The following is an 18383-nucleotide window of genomic DNA, read 5'->3' on the forward strand; positions in this document are numbered from 1 at the left end:
AGGAACAGAACATTTTTATTAATAAATACATAATCAAATATCAGCTTGACGTATTGGTCCAACCTAAATATCTGTCTGATGCCAGTATTTTTTTTTAGCATGTGTTAATAACTAAATAACTCTTATTATTGTGCATCCCTAAATTTATGTTCTGATTTGCTTAAGAGGAAAAAAAAATCTTACCTCTTAACCCTCATTTTAGTAAATATGAGATTTTATTGCAGGTAATTTTGACCATTTCTACTGGAGCATTCATCACACAATGTAAAGGGCAGCTGTGTGTGTGTGCACGTGTGTGTGTGTGTGTATGAGGTATGAGGTTTTGAAATGACAGCTACAATATAGTACAGAAAGTCCTATAGGTCACAGTGAACTGTGAGCTGTCAATGATTATCACCTGCTTTGCTATTTGAATGGACTTTGCCACACTAATTAAGGACACATGGGAATGTTACCTTAGGCAAAACACTCCCCCCCCCAACTAAACAGTTTGTTCATGCAGGGTTAGCAAACAGAATGATAAAACATCATATTTAAACCAAATACTGTGGACTACTAACCATACTGCACCCTCTCTCTCTCTCTCTCTCTCTCTCTCTCTCTCATCAATCCAGTTTCTTCAGGACTGTGCAGCTCAGGTTGGCCTCTGCAGGCTGTTTTGCAACGGAGAGATAAAAACTCATTTGGCAACGTTTTGCATCAATTGCACCGCTCTCAGATAGAGGTCCCTCGATTCTTCGTTAAAGGTACACTAAGCAGTTTCCCCCACTGTGCTTGTAAGTCATTTATTGCTAGCTAAGATGAAAGTGACATCGAAGGTCACATGGCTTAAGGACAGGAACTACCCACCTGTGTAACCCAGTAGTAATCCTGACGGTGGAGAAGCTGAAAGGCTTTTTTTCAGAGTTGAGCCTTTAGCTTGCCCCATTCTACATACAGTAAAGCACCAATTTTGAATGGAAAGATTCTGTTTTAGTCTTCATGAACAGAGAGGGCACATAATGACTGGGTTTAAACCGTTAAAATGAAATAAAACTGTGACAGGAGTTCAATATGTCAAATTATGGTCTCTGTTGTTATAACATATTCCAGTTTTGTTTATCTAGCTCATCTCGTTTATCTAGTCAAGTCCACTAACAAGCTTTTTTGGTTGTTTTTTTAATAATTGGCCATTTGTGACCCACAATCAACTCATTTGCTTAAACTGTATTACCACTATCATCACTTATTTATTATTATTATTATTATTATTATTATTATTATTATTATTATTAGTAGTAGTAGTAGTAGTAGTAGTAGTAGTAGTAGTAGTAGTAGTAGTAGTAGTAGTAGTAGTAGTAGCATTATTAGTACTAGACCTGTCAAAATAATGAAATTTTCACTGACAATTAATTGTAATTAACTATTTAATTGCCTGGTTTGGCTAAATTAACTCTCCTAATGTGTCTCAATAACTTGTCTGTCTCATTTTCTCTTCTTTTTTTTTTTTTTTTTAATTGCCAGGTATTTACCTCAACCCACACTGATAAAAGCACACCCAGCTCAGTTACATCTGTTGTGACACAACCATATAATAACTAAAATAACTGCGGTCAGCTCAAATAACTGGCAGACCTAAACAGAGTAAGTATTATTCACTCCTACCAGGTGAAACTCACACATACGCAGCTAAGGTTCAGCTGTTCTGTGAGAATAAGTCACATTACTGGGTACCAGCTGTCATAATATCAATAGTACCATGAATGGAAAACACTATTTAGTGTACCTTTAAAGTGAGCTTGAAATTTTTGGCAGTTTTGTGTCAGAAGCAGCTTTAATGGACACGTTAACACTGTTGACTAAGTACAGTAATGCAATAAAAACACTAAGAGAAAGCACAGGATCATTTCCCACTGTCTTTGTTCCTCTCTGAACATGATTCCGTATGGCACATGGAATGGTTTGGCATCAAACATGATAACAGTGCCGTCCGCACACGATTGGACAGTGACACAGCTCTTGCTGTTGCAGCGCACTGGATTTGAAATGAATTAATACTTTGGATTATTGTCCCGCTACAAGATTTCAGACATTCTGGTTATTTAAGCAGTTCAGTAGTTTCTGAATTCATCCTGATGCTGGCATCCCGCTTTGGTGGTCACATCGTCGATAAAGACGAGTGATACAGTTCACATCATCTATCAGATTAGAAACCTCGCTGGCGGTCACACCTGCTCATACAATTCACCGTGTTTCATATCGTCGCTGTCCAATGAAAAACATGTATCTCCATTTTTTTGCGATTTTTACTTTTCTGCATCATTTGAGCTCAGCAGATGTCCTTTACATTGTGTGATAATTTCATGAAGATTGGACCAATAGCAATGCTCCAAAACTGCTTGAAATGAAATTCAATTCCATTGACTTACATTGAAAGTAAAGAATGTTTTTGCCCTCTCCTGTAAAGTTACTATTTTGGAGATACCTGTATTTCTTTGGACAGCAACGATATATGAGGTGGCTTTTTCTGAACAAGAGCAATTCCAGTTTCTCAATCTGAAGGTTGAAGGGAAACTCCACAGATTTTTCAAAATGTTGGCATAAATCTATCATTAAAATGTAAACAAAGCCATTCTTAGTGAATCTTAGTGAATCTAGTAAAAAGTGAATTAATCATTTTATAAATGGCCAAAACAACCAGTGAAGATTTACTCTATTGGCATAGTGGCACAGTGGGTTGTGCTGTTGCCTCACACCAAGAAGGGCCTGTACTGTTCCCAGCCAGGTGACCACCGTCCTTTCTGGAGTGGCGTTTCCTCCCACAGTCCAGAAACATGCAGTCAGGCCAGTTGGACATGCTAGATTGCCCCTGGCTGTGAATGTATATGTCTGTCTGTCTGTCAACCTGTCCAGGGTGTTTCCTGCCTTCTGCCCAATGACTGCTGATAGACTCCAGCTCCCCCCTGTGACCCAGAAGGATAAGTGGCTTAGAAAGTGTGTGTGTGTGTACTATTGTGCCTTACAATGCCCTGCATATAATCTCTTCCATGAAAAACTGATAATCTCTCCTCAAAACTATTACAAAACAATGTCTGTAGCATCAGGCAACGCATTTCTAACCATTTTGGTTTTAAAACACTCTTAGAGAGAGCTTCTAGAGCCATTAAACTCCTGCTTCCCTTCACCTCCACTGGGTCAGGAAGTTTCTCTACAATGGAGCATTTCACGCCAAACCATCCACATGACTGTGTTTACATCTTGATGAAGAAATTATGCTGATATTTCCAAAAATCATTTCAATTCCTTTTGAATTGACATCTTATTCATTAATAAGACTTTGGCCCAGCTCTCTAAGGAATTTGTGTCTTAATTAGCAAAGTGTAGCTCGATTTTTCTGTTCTGAGGCTTAAATCCTTTGGTTAATCCTCTGAACTCTGTCTAACTGTCTTATTATTTGTCTTCTTCATGACTTAAAGTGTTCCTCCATCAACCACTACCAAAATTTTCCAGGTTGTTTTGTTGTGTAAAGTTAACCAACGTATTCTTGCTTAAGTAGGTACCAAACCGCCAGCCTTTGTTTCTTGCACTTTAACCTAATTTTTATACTTTCATTTCAAATCCAGAGCAGCACAGATGCCACCATCCAAATGCTTTTGCACTGTGAACAAAACCATGTCAAAAACTCTACATGTAGGTACAAAACCGAACTGAAAGAGCACCTTTGAGACGGGTATTTTCCTAACACTAGCACACACCTGCAACGTCAAAAAAACAAAACTTTTTTTGATTTAAAAAACCCAACAGTCACTAGGGATAACATCTTACAAAACAACTGAGTTGGAATGTCCTTGAGATGAGACAGAGGAACTTAACTTTGGCACACTGAAGGTGGCTTTAAAATGGCGGTGAGAGGGATGGCTATGGCAGTGTAGGGATGGGGCTTTTCCTCTCATAGTCCTTTGTTAAAGTAGACTCTCTCCACTCCTGGATGACTCGCACGGATCTTTTCCTGAAGCTCGGGCTCCAGACGGCTCAGGGCCATGGAGCTGTGGGCACACAGTCCAAGAGATACATTAGATACAGACATTCACACCATAAAGCAACAAGGTCTAACGCTGCATTTACACTGGATCACAACAGTCCATCAGAAGCGTGTCCAACCTGGGGGATGCAGTATGTTGAAAGAGTTCAATGGTGCTGATCTATAATGCAAATAAATCCAGCCAAAGAGATTCGTTGAACCAATCAGAAGGCAGGATCCAATTCTCATCAACAACATCCAGTGAACGGCTGCTGCACGTTCCAACTCCTATGCAATTTCACTGATTTTTCCACAGCTCTCCTATGAACACTGCTTAACACAAGTCTTCCTTCAGGGTTAACGTGAATAATACTGATGATTTTGCCACATTAAAATTATTATGCTTGTCAATGACAACTACCTTCCTTTATATAGCTTTGTTTTTATCAAGGCAGCCATGAACTGAACTGGTCATTTAAAAGGCAGTAATTGAACGACAGGGCTACAATCATGGAGTCGTGGCAACGTACAATTGAAGCATCTGAGCTTCAGGGTTGGATTTCAGGTGCCTTAATGCATTAATGCAGTTTAGAAAATTAACAGTTTAGCACTTTGACATCACCAATTTAAACTGTTTTAACTTCAAGATGCAAAATCCAAGCACGATTAGCTGGACACTGACAGCCAGTGATAAACAATGACCTCTACTCCCAAACCTGTATCTGCCCAATGTTAATCAATATTTAGGAGAAGAATATAAGTTTTATCAAAAAAGTCAAAGCATTCATTACATAAATATTTCCTATTTCCTAAGCCTGGCTTGATTTTACATGGGATGCCCTGGTAACACTTATTACAGGCAACTGGGGTGCATGCAAGTGTGGTGGTAGTCGGTGGGGTGGTAGTGGGGGTTGTGCCACTACTAGGGTGCCACACTGGACCAGCTTAACTAACCATTCAGAGAAATAAAACCTGTTCATTTTCATTGTGTCGCTTTAAAAATAAGGTCAGTGCAGATGCACCACCTGCTTGTCCCTGTAAAACAATAGTTCACTGGCAAATACATTGAGGCAACAAATGCAGCTCATTTGCCAAGAACTATTAAATGAACTGAAGTTTGCTTCTTTAGTTCTGTGCTGGAGCTACGAGTAAGTAATGTAAACTTATAGTCCACCAATTAGCCTCACTCATCATACAAACTGCGTCTAGTTGTTAAATAACCCCAAATAGACTTGATATGTATGGTTGCAGACACTATTACATAATATTAACTACAAAAACCTCAGACATCAAACGCATCTCACCTGATCGATTACATTTTGGTAAAACTTTGTAAATCAGATTTTTTTCCTGAACTGATGCTTTAATGCTTTGTAATGACCTCACTGACCTCATTTAAGAAATGTGAATGTAATACATTAAACCAGCTCCTGCTTTATTGAGAAACTACACCTGAACGTTGAGTTGGCACAGTTTGAAACGGCTGTTTAAAGCTTTCTCACCTCTTCTGTGGGAACAGTGCGCAGCACAGTGGAGTGGCGAACACCAAGCTATGCAGAATAAAGGAAAGACAGTCACAAACAGCTCTTGCTGAAAGGCTATTAGAAACACTGGGAATGGCTATTTATTATACCACCAATCTATCTTTGGCAACTCACCAAAATCCCACCAAGCCGACCTGAATGGGTGCACTCATCCATGGGAACCTCTGAAAAGATGAGAAAAAAGAAATCAACCCAGCATCCACTGCAGCGCTTCTGCGGGGCTATTGTGAGCGTTAATGTACGCACTGGGATGTAAAACGCTGAGGCCCTTACTGAGCATGCTCAGTTCAAACTATTCAACTGCTGCACAAAACCCAGGCATACAGGACGAGAATTACATGGGAAGGACAAATACCTTAAGGAAGGCTTTCTTTTCCAGTGTGTTCATTAAAAAAGGTGGAATAGCTAAAAGAGAAAGAAAAAGAAATATTAGACATGACTTGTTTGGCAGCTTGTTTTTTTCATTTCTGCCAGAGCTTAATTACACACAACAGATGGAAATCCGGTTCTTGAGTGCTCTTCCAAACCTGACTCCTCTTAAAGAGGGCTTGATAAATATGAGGAGAGCTGATTCAGGCGTGATACAGCAGGGAAAACATGTTTTAACTTCTTGTGCTGTGCAGGGCGGCTGCCTGGAACAGCTGCTCTGGGTATTGTAAGCTTTTATGTTTTTAAATGCCAGTTGATATGACAGCTATATGTTCAGCGGTCTGGAATTATGAAAGGTTCTGTCTTACTTTCTGTTCATCCATCTATCTATCTCTCTATCCAAACACATACCAATGATCTATCCATCTATCAACCATCCATCCATCCATCCATCCATCCATCCATCTATCTATCTATCCATCCATCTACTTATCCATCCCCATCTACCCATTTACCTGTATATTGACCAATATTTATCCACCACCCATCTTTCTATCAATCCATCTTTTATTATCTTGATATTATCTTGTTATCTATCTACAACTTCCCATCTATCCATCTCTTTCTATCTATGCATCTATCCATCATCCATCTACCTATCCATCCATCTACTCATCCATCCTCATCTACTTGTCTATCTACTGACCTATATTTATTCAAACATCATCCATCTTTCTATCAATCTATATCTATCAATCAACTCTCTATCAATGCATCTATTGATCAACCTATTTCTATCTATGCATCTATCTCTCTCTCTATCTCTCTCTACTGACCTGTATTTATTCATTCATTTTCCATCAATCCATCTATTATCTATCCCTCCATCCACTCATCTCTCTATCCATCAAACGTCCCATATATATCTATCCATCAACCTGTATCTATTTGTCCATCTACTTCATCCATCAAGCCATTTTCCCATCCAACTATCTATCTATCTATGGACTAATCTCTGTTTCTATCGACACATCTATCCATCATCCAGGCAATCTCCTCAGCTAACTATCCATCTATCTGTATTCATCAATCCATCTAAATAGCATTTCTTTAAGGGAGTGAAATACTGACCCATTCCAGGAGAGGCCATGAGGATTCTGGAGATGACCACCTGTGAGATTGCCTGTTGCGCTGCGTTTGTTGACTCCCCTAACCGGTTATCATTCTCATCTGTGACTGGAATGCCGTGCTTCAGCTCCCTGAGAGTGAGACACAGCACAAAACTCAGTTAAACCATACACAAAATCCACCATCCGAACAGACCAGATACTCATCATCAATGGTCAAAGAGAGCCCACATGAACATCAAAGCGTTTGATTTCTTGGTTTGAAAGCTGATTGTACCTTTGCCTCATCAGTGGAATATTGATACAGTTAGCAGCAGCTACAGCAGCAAATGGCACAAAGCGTCCCACAAGTGGAGAGATATGCTGGGAAAAGGAAACAACATTCGGTTAGATTATGGGGGAAACATGAACAGTTGTAATTATCTATGCTGCCCTGGAGAGTGGGCAGGGTTTCAATTTGCCAAAGTATTTTTACACCACACTCTGAAGTGCAGCGTAAATGAACATGAGCTATTTTTACTGCAGTTATTAAAACTGCTGTGAGGTTAGAAGTACACAGCAGTAGTAAAAAGATTTAGAAACTGTAATAAACTGTGGCCCGAATGTGCTTATGCTATCAGACAGTTTGCTCTCTAGTCTCTTATGAAGATCACTGAGTGATTACCAGATAAATAGCTGAATGAGTACACGTCCATGTGAAGGTTATGGTGCAGCTGGGCGATATATTGTCTATACTGATACATCACAATACTGACACACCTTGGTACTGCAGTTCAGATTTACCAATATTTTAGTGCAGTTCCAGGCAGTATAATGGTTCATCCTCAGGTATATGTTTCGTAATAACCATTGCAGGCAATCATGCCACAAATAAGTGCAGAAAGTCTGACATACAAACAGTGCAAACCATGCTAATATTAACCCCTTTAGCTGGATGGCTGTGCCAGGGATGTTAGTCACATCCTTCTGTCTACTCTGTTGCACCTGTTGTCATTCAATGTGTTTTGAGGCAGTAGATATAAAAATACTGGCAGCCTTTTGGGGTTAGCTTTAGTCTAACATGGACACCAGACGAATCTGCTATTCTATTTTCTCTGAATCCCTTCAGAAGCCGCCTGACGCGGTCAGCTGTGCCAATTGAGGTCACAGTCGGGGCTCAAGCCCTGTGGACCCTGTGCGCTGGTACGGATAGTTCTACAAATGTAATACTTTCCACATTCCAGTAGCGTCAGACGGTCAGAGGGATGAGTGTATGGGACATGCATATAAGACAAGCTAGAAAATGATTGAAGCTGAAGTTCCACCTTAAATGGCACAGCTGTTACAGTCAGGCACCAATACAGATGCTAGAATACAGATGTAACTGCTGCTTTTCCCCTCTCCTCAGCACTAGTGTTAAAAAGAAAATTTGATATTGTTGTATTTATATATTGATTAGTTTTAATTTTAATGTAATAAAACATGTTCAATATTTTCATTAACAATAAAAATATTTCAGATTCGGTTGTTAAAAATGTTTTATCCTAGAATAATAAGCCACTGTTAACCTACAAAAAGAAGCTTACTTAAGCATCTAAAGTAGTTTTATTTGAAAGAGTATACATACACACCGTGATATAAACCAAAATGCCAAGACATTTAAATGATACTGTGATATAGATATTTGGCAATACTGCCCAAGAGTACTTTATACTTGCCTACTAGTATAAAATAGCCGTGTTCTATAGTTGATTTTTCAGTTTTTCTATGAATTCTATTTTGCACATTTTACTTATAGTTTCCAGAACCTAATTATTAACCGGTTATTGCCACATCACATTTACACAGGTGCAAAGGTGAGTGAACACCTGAGGTGCATAGCCCCCATCTAGGGCTTAAGTGTTACGTATCGTTGTTGTCGGAAGAAAACATTGTATCTCCAAAATGGTAACTTTACAGGAGAAGGGAAAACCTACTTTATTTTTAATGTAAGTCAATGGAACCAGACGTTTCCCAAGTAATTCTGGGTTGTTTCTGTTTGTCCATTCTTCATGAAATTTACATACAGTGTAAAGGGTCACAGATGTTTTAAAATTATGTCAAAAAACTGAAGAACAACCAAAAATGGAGATGTTCTAGTTTAAGTGTATAAACACTGCTGAAATGAACGTCTGAGTTACCTTTGCTAGCGCGTTGAGTCCTAAAGCCGTGGCGACCGCTCCTGTAGTCGCAGACACGTACGCTGTGCAGAGCTGACTGAACATCAAACCATTGAATGCTATTATTAACACATTGTGGGACGTGAAGAAAACACACAACATTCGACACTGAATGGGAACTTGCAAAGCACATGATTTACTGAAACATCCACTCACTTCACTGTAATGGGAGCATCTCCACTGCGGTTGGTGTAATTAACTATTGCATTGAAGGACTGATTGATCCACTGCCAGAACAGCACTGCCGGGGTTGTCCTGGTGTTTTAGGAAACAAAAAGCTTTGTACTGAATCATTAGAGGCACTATATTACCATGGGCAATATAGAGGCGCTCTAGTTTATTTACAATAGTTAAATAACAAATAATGAACAGATATGCAGGTGGTATTTTAACTGGTTTTAATTGAAAATCTTAAGTGAATTGCATTTAAAATGGTATTTGAGAAGGTCACCCAAAGCAAAATGTCCAAGATAATTTGCAAGACATTTAACATTTACTTGATACCCCACTTGTTTTTTGTAGACTCTCACATGCGATACTAATAAAACAATACAGTTGGTTTCCCCCTCTGGGAAGACCACCCATGTGTCTCAATTCAGGGGCTGTATCCTTCAGAGGCTGCATTTGAAAGCCGACTGCGTCACAGCGGCATGACTAGACTGTACGGTTTCAAAGCCTCCTTCATATGTGGCTGAGAAATGTGTCCTTCTTTTCTACGGCAATGAAGGATCTAACATGTGGATCGCCAGCCAACATATCCTGAGGTTCACCGTGTGCCGGCGAGGATTCGAGAACATGGCAGCATCAACAGACAAGCAAACAGCGACTGACGAAAACACTTTTAAGTATAATTATTAGGTTTAATTTGAGGCGAAAGGCTAACAATACAAATGTAAAAAATAACAAACAAACAAACAAACAAACAAACAAACAAACAAACAAACAAACAATCTCATCAGTAACTGGTGGTAAAGCATATCAGGCTCTAATACATGAAAAAAAAAAGAATAAAAAAAATAAACAACTAAAAAGTTTCTGGCTCCATCTTTAAAAGAACTTGACAATAGCGGTGTTTGGTGGCACAGCGGTAAGGGTGGGAACGCAAACCCGCTGTAGGGCAGACGGTCTCATTTCGGTTCAGCCTTCACGGGTCTTTCGAACCGTGTCCTTTGAAGGATCCAGCCCCTGAATTTGGACACACTGTACGCTTGAACTCTCCCTAGCTCTGCCCACTCACACCTGCATGTGACTCCAGGACTCATTACTCCCTTTATACGCCCCTCTGTTGGGTGTAGTGGTGGTGAAGTCTCTGTGTTCTCTGAGTTCTGTTCTCTTTCCCCTGTTTTTGACCCTATATGAATAATAAATATTTAACATAACGAAATAATGAAATACTAATGATCACAAATATATAATGAAATAAATCAGCGCAACTCTTAGTGACCCGCTGTTAGTAGGCAGTCCTGACGGCAGTTTGTGTGAAAGTACGCGGCCTTCGTAAATGGAAAGATAAATGCAGGTGCATTGCGTGTGCGTCCAGTGGCTACATCAAGGCCCACTCTATGCTGCGCCCGCACTCCTGCATACATCTGGCTGCTTTTGCTTATGTGACCGAACCATTTTTGCTAAAATGTCTCGACTGATTCCTGACTGGGGCCATGCTTTGCTGTTGCTCACCTGTAGAAGGTCATCATGCAGCCGGTGATGGTCATGTTCATGGGGACCTGAGCGGACATGCGGCCGATCACCAGCATCTTCTCCCCCGTGTCTGGATGAAACGCCGAGTCAAAAATATACTTTGCCCTCCAGAGCTCATCTTCTGTCAGACCTGGGGTCACCACCCCCTGTCTAGGGTACAAAAACATGACATAAACGGATATACTTTCGGACTTGGCCTTAGCATAAAGCCTTCTGCTGAGGTCATGAATAGTTCACATAATACAAACATTACGGAACTTAGTTTCGCTGCCAGCATATGAGGACCTGAGAATCAACACAACGTCTATGAACGGACTGAACAGCTGAACCCGACATGGCCCTGCAGGCCCTCTTAGCATCAGCGTTAGCTTTAGCCTAAGCTAATACCAGTGTGCTGTACGTTAGCAATAGCATAAGCTACACATCGTTTTCAGCAGAAGGGTGAAAATGCATCGTTATTGAGTCAACAAAACACTTGGGCCAATGAGCTGGTAGATTAAAATGGATTACAATAATATATAAAATATATTATTATATATAATAAATTATAATTAAGCTCATATATTAAAAGTACTTTTATGTATTATTTTTTGACGACAATAAAAATATTCTTGTGTGTACATTTTCACATTTTCTACAGCTGTACTCCTTTCAGCCACCTTGGGTTTGAGTGCTATATAAATAAATTCATTATATAAATAAGCATATAGATTTTTTAACTGAGAGGTAATATTATGGAGTATTTTAGGGTTATATTATGCCAAACGAGGTTAAGTCAAAGTTCATTTTTATAGCGCTTTTTACAACAGGTGTAAAAAAATTGTAACATATTGTCACTACCGAAAAAAAAAAAAAAACACAAAAAAACAAAAACAAAGTAAACAAAAACCCTCAGGAGAAGGAATTTTCCTGTTAATTCACAAAAAAGATGTGATATATGATATAGTATGTATAAGGTATACTGTATTATATGTATAATATACAATAATATATTATACATATAATATATTATGTTACAGTAATACATACCGTGTTGAGTTACCCCTGTATTTTGTTAAATGTGTCATGAAACGGATCACAATTATCACCGTCACACATCTCACGATGTGGCACCGGTACTGAGGTTTTAGTTACATGGCTATGCTATTAATTTGGTATTATTACTCTGCTATTATGGACCACAGCATGACTGAATCACTAATGTCCCAGTTTTTTTTTCATTCATTATAATCATTATCAAAAGTGGAATAAATGACGACGCTTAATGTATTGAATGTGACCAGCAGATGGTGAAGGTCTGCACGTTCACTCCATATTCAGGGAGTATAATTAAAATAATCCTACTGAATGATGAGGTCAGAGGTTTACACCTTACAGTTATCCAGTCAGTGAACTGCTCAGGTACCTATAATCCTGAATGATCCTGTGCGCCTTCTCGAGCTGTTCGTTGGACAGGAGGATGTTGCGGGGGTCTGTGACGGTGAAGAAGTGCTTCGCTCGGCCTATGAAGGTTCCCTGATCCCAGCGAGGTTCTTTGATGTTTATGGAGGTGGAGAGCTCGGCCGCCATGGTGACTACGGGACAAAATAGGGAGAGAGGTTCGGTTCAAGCTCAGAGGGGTTAGGCAGGCTAAACACGTTCCACATTTGCGTGCAATCAGAAGCCTCAGGGTCATAATGTTGACAAGCTTAAGTGGGAAAGCCTTGAATAGCATGGCAGTATGTTTTGTGGATAACGGCCTCTGAGAGAGCAGTGAACTCATCATGATTGATTTTAGACTCTTTTGACGACCACACCAGCCACCCATGTCCTAAACTAACACTGGACTGAAAGTGCGCTGTTTTTTTTTCATCCTACAGAACAATGCTTCACATGAAACTCCTCCCTGGATTAGCCGCTGCTGAATCAGCACCAGGTTGCTATGGAAACAGCTGACCAGCCAACCAAGGAGGATTTGAGTTCACCTCCTCTGAAGCGCATGGCAGCAGCAGCAGCAGCAGCAGACGGCTTGACTTTCAACCAGGCCGTGTTCTCTCACGTGAACAGTTGCTCTACAACTGCAGCAAGACGCAGGCAACAGGCCAAGAATACCACAGTACTGAAAGAGGGGAAAAGGCCGGAGTAGTCAACGCTGAACGAGAACAAGAGGTGATGTGAAACCTCTTAGCGTAAGGCGGTCTTGTTTGCTTTCAAATGGCCAATAGAATTGTAAGCAAACAAGACCACCTTGTTACTGAGGGTCCATGCCGAACCGGAAGCTGCAAGCTGGCCAATATTAACCGAAGACAATATATGTGTTCATCAGTCATAAGGAGCTGGGCTGCCTTCTGTCCTGGGAGGACCTTCAGTTATTTTTGGGATGGTGTTATACAGACCCAGACAAAACATTCAGGCTGGCTACTGAAATGTCCGGTTCTAACAGGGACGGGCCAAAACATTTGAGCTCTGACTGACACCAAAACATGAAATGTTTTACATAACACACCAGGTCCACCAGTGCAGCAAAGCCACAAAAAGTGTCATCTTACATTTAATGTAATAACTCTTACAAATGCATTTATTTTTATTTTACATTGAAAAAAAAATTGACTCCTTCAAAAATGTACAAAATGGAAAAAGGCTAGTAAACCACCGCTGTCACAAACAAAACCTCGATCTCCATTTTTGTTGTTTTTCAGTTTTTGACATAACCTGAACGTGCCTGTAGCCCTTTACATGGTGTGTATATTTCATGACAAACAGACCAAAGGAAACAGCTTTTTTTTCTGAGGCTGGAACAGACTGAACCAAAAATGTTGTGTTTATAACATTATATGGGGGGGGGGGTCGAGCCGGTTCGATCCCCAGTGCCGACAGCACATGACTGAGGTGTCCTTGAGCAATTCAGCCTTTTTCTCCTTCCTTCCTTTCTTCATACTTTGTAAATTAGGCTAGTAAATAATTAATTTCTACCTCCGTGTCAGCAGCAACATCTTCTATACAATCATCTTATATTCCGCCTAGTCTTTATTTCTTTTTCTCTCCGTTGTTCATCTTAGTCTACTTTCTAAAATAAAAGTCTCTGTGCATTTGAAATCTGTTTGGGGAGATTTAAAACTAGTTAGACCTCGTATGCAGGACAGTAATCTGGGTGGCCCAAGGGAGGAACAGCAGTGGCAAACAATCAGCGGGGTGCCACCCTTATCAAGCCAGCGGACTGATACAGCATTGCTGTCAAAAACAATTGTCATTTTTCAGTTTTTGACATTACTTGAAAGTGCCTGCTGTTTTTTACATTGTGTGTAAATTTCATGATGAATGGACCAAAAGAAACGGCCCAAAATGACTTGGAACAAACTCTGGTTCCATTGCTTATACTCGCAGTATAATAGTTCCCATTTTGGAGCTACAAGGTTTTGTTCCACCAGCAGCGATATGCTCACTGTCTGGGGAAGTAACAGGGCATAAAAGGGTAACTTTGTTTTCAGTTTCACTTCAAGGAGTTAAGGACTAGGCCTTACAGAGGTTCTCTTATTCTGCAATTGCTGCCAGCTTGCAAATCACATGACGTCCAGAATGACCGCATGCGCCTTCGTGCCTCTGAAATTTGACAAATTAAATTTCCTTTTTTTCCGTTGCTCTGTGTGTAGCTTTGGCACCAAATGGAGAAATGCAACTTTGGAGGCACCTTGGCTCTTTTTCGGGAAAGGATCAACATAAATCACAAATAAATACATTTAGGATGTAGATTTTCTCTGAAGTATCAAACACAGGTGCTGAATTTCACACTGCAGTGTCAGGCAGTATCGATATGATGGTCTGTGAGCCTTTGGGGACTGAGTTTTACTACCCAGGCCAGATTACATTCTTCGAGTGCCAAGGCGGCGTTGCTGATCTGGTTTCAGTGCTATTTTGAGGGCTATACATACTTGCAAAACTACTCAACCTCTTTCAGAACTTGGAAGTAGCCTTACATTGTCTTAAAAGTACCAAAACAGCCTTAGTTTCTGCAGATCACTGGGAACCCAGGGAAATATTCAAAGTATACAGTAATGCCACGTTTTCACATCTGCCACTGATTCCAAATAGTGAGTCTCGGTATCTGCTGCTATAATCTTACCACTGGATACTGGTATTAGCATATGATCTGGATTAATTGTATCCGTCTATACTGCCAGTGTTACTCAATGATTAGAAATGTCCCATTTTTCACAAAAATGCACGGAATAAACCCAAAGACATCTGTAGTAAACATCATACACTCTTCAGTTCAGTGCACTGTCAGTACAGTATTACTTGTACTGTAGCTACACATCCAGCATTAGTACTACGACTACTAAGAAAGACATGAAGCTTATTTTGTGTGTCCCACATTGCACCTGGTCCTGCATTGGCATACACTGTGATGTATCAATCTATCTAGAGATTTGCTTTGGCCAAACCTTGTTCATGCTGTGGCTTGTTCACTGCAGCCAATGAAATGAACTGCACAGGTCTCAGACAGGCCCATATCCCAATTTTTAATTGAATCCCCCCCACTGAGGTTCATTTATCTTGTTTGTATTGGTTTACTTACTGAAAACAGTCGTAAATCATTTTTACGTGACCCATTTTCCCAGTTTTAGAATTGAACAGGCTGTTTTTGTTACTGTGCCTTTAAGGCAGACGTATGAACATGTTCTGACTGGCTGACCTGATTCACACCTCTGTCAGAAAGCAGTCCAGGCTCAAACACTCCTTATAACTTCAACATGAATGGGCAGGGCTAAACTGCTGTTCGCTGAAAAGGTGGACCTACATAAATGTGTTGTTTCTTGTGGCATCACAAAATGGACTGTGTCCAAAATAGCCTTTTTTTTTACATTTTAGTTTTAATATATATACACACTTCATATGTAAAGGTTTGTGGTCACCCCTACTATTTACTGAGTTCAAGTGTTTCAGCCATTAATCATGGGTGGGTAACATCAAGCACATAGCCCTGCCATCTCCATAGACAAACACTGGCAGCAGAATCGTCCTGTTCTAGTAGTTACAAACACGGCGCCGTTGAAGGATTTCACCTATGCAAGTCGGTTCATGAAAGTTTAGCCATGCTAGATCTGCCCTAGACAACTGTAAGTGCTGGAGTTGGGTAGAGCATGCCGCTGGAATTGGGTTGCCTGGAGAACACAATCTAACAGACCGCATAGGCTGATATAGCTGCAAAAAGAGAAGGAGGGCAACTCTACATTAACGCCAATGGTCTTGGAACAAGATGTCCAACAACCCCACGCAGGTACGATGTTTAGGAGTGGTGGTTACAGTGCCAATTTGGCTTTTGTGTGACATGAGCCCTTTAAATACTAGTTGCAACATGTGAAACAGTCTTTGAGTCAGGCCTGTGCAACAGCACGGTGAGATTTCTCATGAACTACTGCACCAAAGATGGCTGCAGGAGCAGCAGCCGAGAGCTAGAGCAGGCGGTCTGGACCAGCTGCGCTCAGCCGTAAACCTCAGATCAGACCTGCGCTAAGATTTAAGGGTTTATTGGTCATTTTTAGCGTCATGCACGCCGAAGCACAGCAGCAGGTCTAACGGCCTCGGGGTCTTTCCCCCTGAGGTCTGCATGAACTTTGATCACAAAGATGCGCTGCACGGTGATCACACAGCGCGCGCTCACTCTTCGGTTCAATAAGATCTCGATTAACTGGAGATAATGACGTCTCGCGCCTGCAGAGCTCGCGCCGGTTTGTGCCGTGTTAACGTTACTGCCTCGTTTGAAGTGAACCGCAGTAACGCGCGCAGCAGAGCGAGCCGACTCGCGCGCAGTCCGTGCTCGGTAATTGCATCATTCATTCCGCAGCGCGCGGATGGAGTCCGGCCCCAAACCAGTCAGTACTGGTTACGGAGCTCGCGCATCTGAGTGGGCTGAGAAGCGCACAGAGCCCCCGTGTCGGCTCGAGACCGAGCAACACGTACAGACCCCGCCTGACAGGCACGGCGGGTCGCGACCACCCGAGGAGACGCCAGGCGTTGTTATCAGACGAAGCTCCGAGTCCAGCTGTGCAGCCGCTGCGCCGCCACATCACCGCATCGCCCAGCCGCCGGACGGCCAGCGGGACCCGCCGCTGCGGAGCGGCACATAAACACGCCGCGCATTTCAGCGCCGCGTGACAGAGAAGATCGCCGCTGCGCCAAATCAAAGGCAAAAACGTGCGCTTAGCGTTACTTACAGCCCCAGTCCGTCCGCTCAGCCCCAGTCACAGCACTGCCGCTCGCCCCGCGGCTCCCCGCTCGTCTCATATGCAAGCGCGGAAGAGCAGCGCCACCTTTCAAACTAAGAGTTTCGGGTTTCCTTTAAAAACACACGGCGTCCGGCTGTAAGCCCGGCTTCTGTCACCACCAGGCGTTTCTACGGCAGTCCAGAGCAGGTCAGCATTTTTCTGGACCGTTATCTTGACATCAGGACTTCTGATCTCAAGATAACAGCAGTTGTTTCCTTGATATACTTATTTTAATTGGATTTTCTCGTGAACTCAAGATAAGAGTTCTTTTCTTGACATCAAAACTTGGTTTTCTCATCTCAAGGTTATCATGTTATCTCGAGAAAACGTTTAGTTATCTTGGGATCACACAATCTTTGCCACAAGCAGGTATTTCTACATTTCTACAAGTCCAGACAGGCCATGAGGCAGTCATAATTTTCTGGACTGTTGTCTTGATATCGCGACTTATTTACCTCACAATCTTAAAATAGCGAGAGTTATTTTCTTGATATCACAACTTATTTTTCTCATAATCCTTGAGATTAGAAAGGTTATCATGTTATCAAGCGCTGTTATGTTAAGAAGTTCAGAGGAGCCATGAGATAGTCATAATTTTCTGGACTGTTATCTTGAGATCATTACTTATTTGTCTTGTGATCTTAAGATAACAGAAGTTGTTTTCTCAATATCAAAATGTATTCGTCTTGTGATCTCAAGATAACGAGTTTTTTTTCTTGATTTCACAACTTGTTTGTTTTCATAATCTCAAGATTACCCAGATTATCTCATTATCCTGAGAAGGCATCTTGTGTTATTTTGAGATTGTAAAATCTTTGCCACAAGCAGGGATTTCTATGGAAGTCATGAGGTAGATGAATAAGTTGTGATATCAAGAAAATACATCTTGCTATCTTGAGATCACAAGGCAAATAATTTATGGTCTCAAGATAACAAGAGTTATTTTACTGATATCACAACTTTTGTTATCTGGAGACCACAAGACAAGTTTTGATGTCAAGAAAACGTTTGGTATCTTGAGATCATAAGAAAAATAAGTTGTGTTCTTCAGAGAGTGATCTCAAGATAACAGTCCAGAAAATTCTAATTGCCTCTGGGTCTCTCGGTCTTATACGCTACATCTGTCCTACATGCGCTGTAAATATGGAATACACTTTTATTCTGACTCTCATAGTTTACTTGATTTGTGCCTATCTATCTAT

General features: G+C 41.0%; 1 protein-coding gene across 1 annotated transcript; it reads right to left on the reverse strand.

Moving 5' to 3' along the window:
* Positions 1-1437: 1437 nt before the first annotated feature.
* Positions 1438-17295, reverse strand: sfxn1 (sideroflexin 1). Its single transcript, XM_017711534.2, has 11 exons — positions 17131-17295; positions 12342-12510; positions 10916-11086; positions 9395-9493; positions 9200-9275; positions 7318-7403; positions 7045-7172; positions 5900-5949; positions 5659-5708; positions 5503-5550; positions 1438-4025 (listed from the first exon to the last, which is right to left on the reverse strand). Exons 1-11 carry the CDS (start codon positions 17198-17200, stop codon positions 3929-3931), a joined length of 1044 nt encoding a protein of 347 aa, XP_017567023.1. The 5' UTR covers positions 17201-17295; the 3' UTR covers positions 1438-3928.
* Positions 17296-18383: the final 1088 nt, after the last annotated feature.

The sequence above is a fragment of the Pygocentrus nattereri genome, chromosome 11 (assembly GCF_015220715.1).
Source record: "Pygocentrus nattereri isolate fPygNat1 chromosome 11, fPygNat1.pri, whole genome shotgun sequence".
NCBI lineage: Eukaryota > Metazoa > Chordata > Actinopteri > Characiformes > Serrasalmidae > Pygocentrus > Pygocentrus nattereri.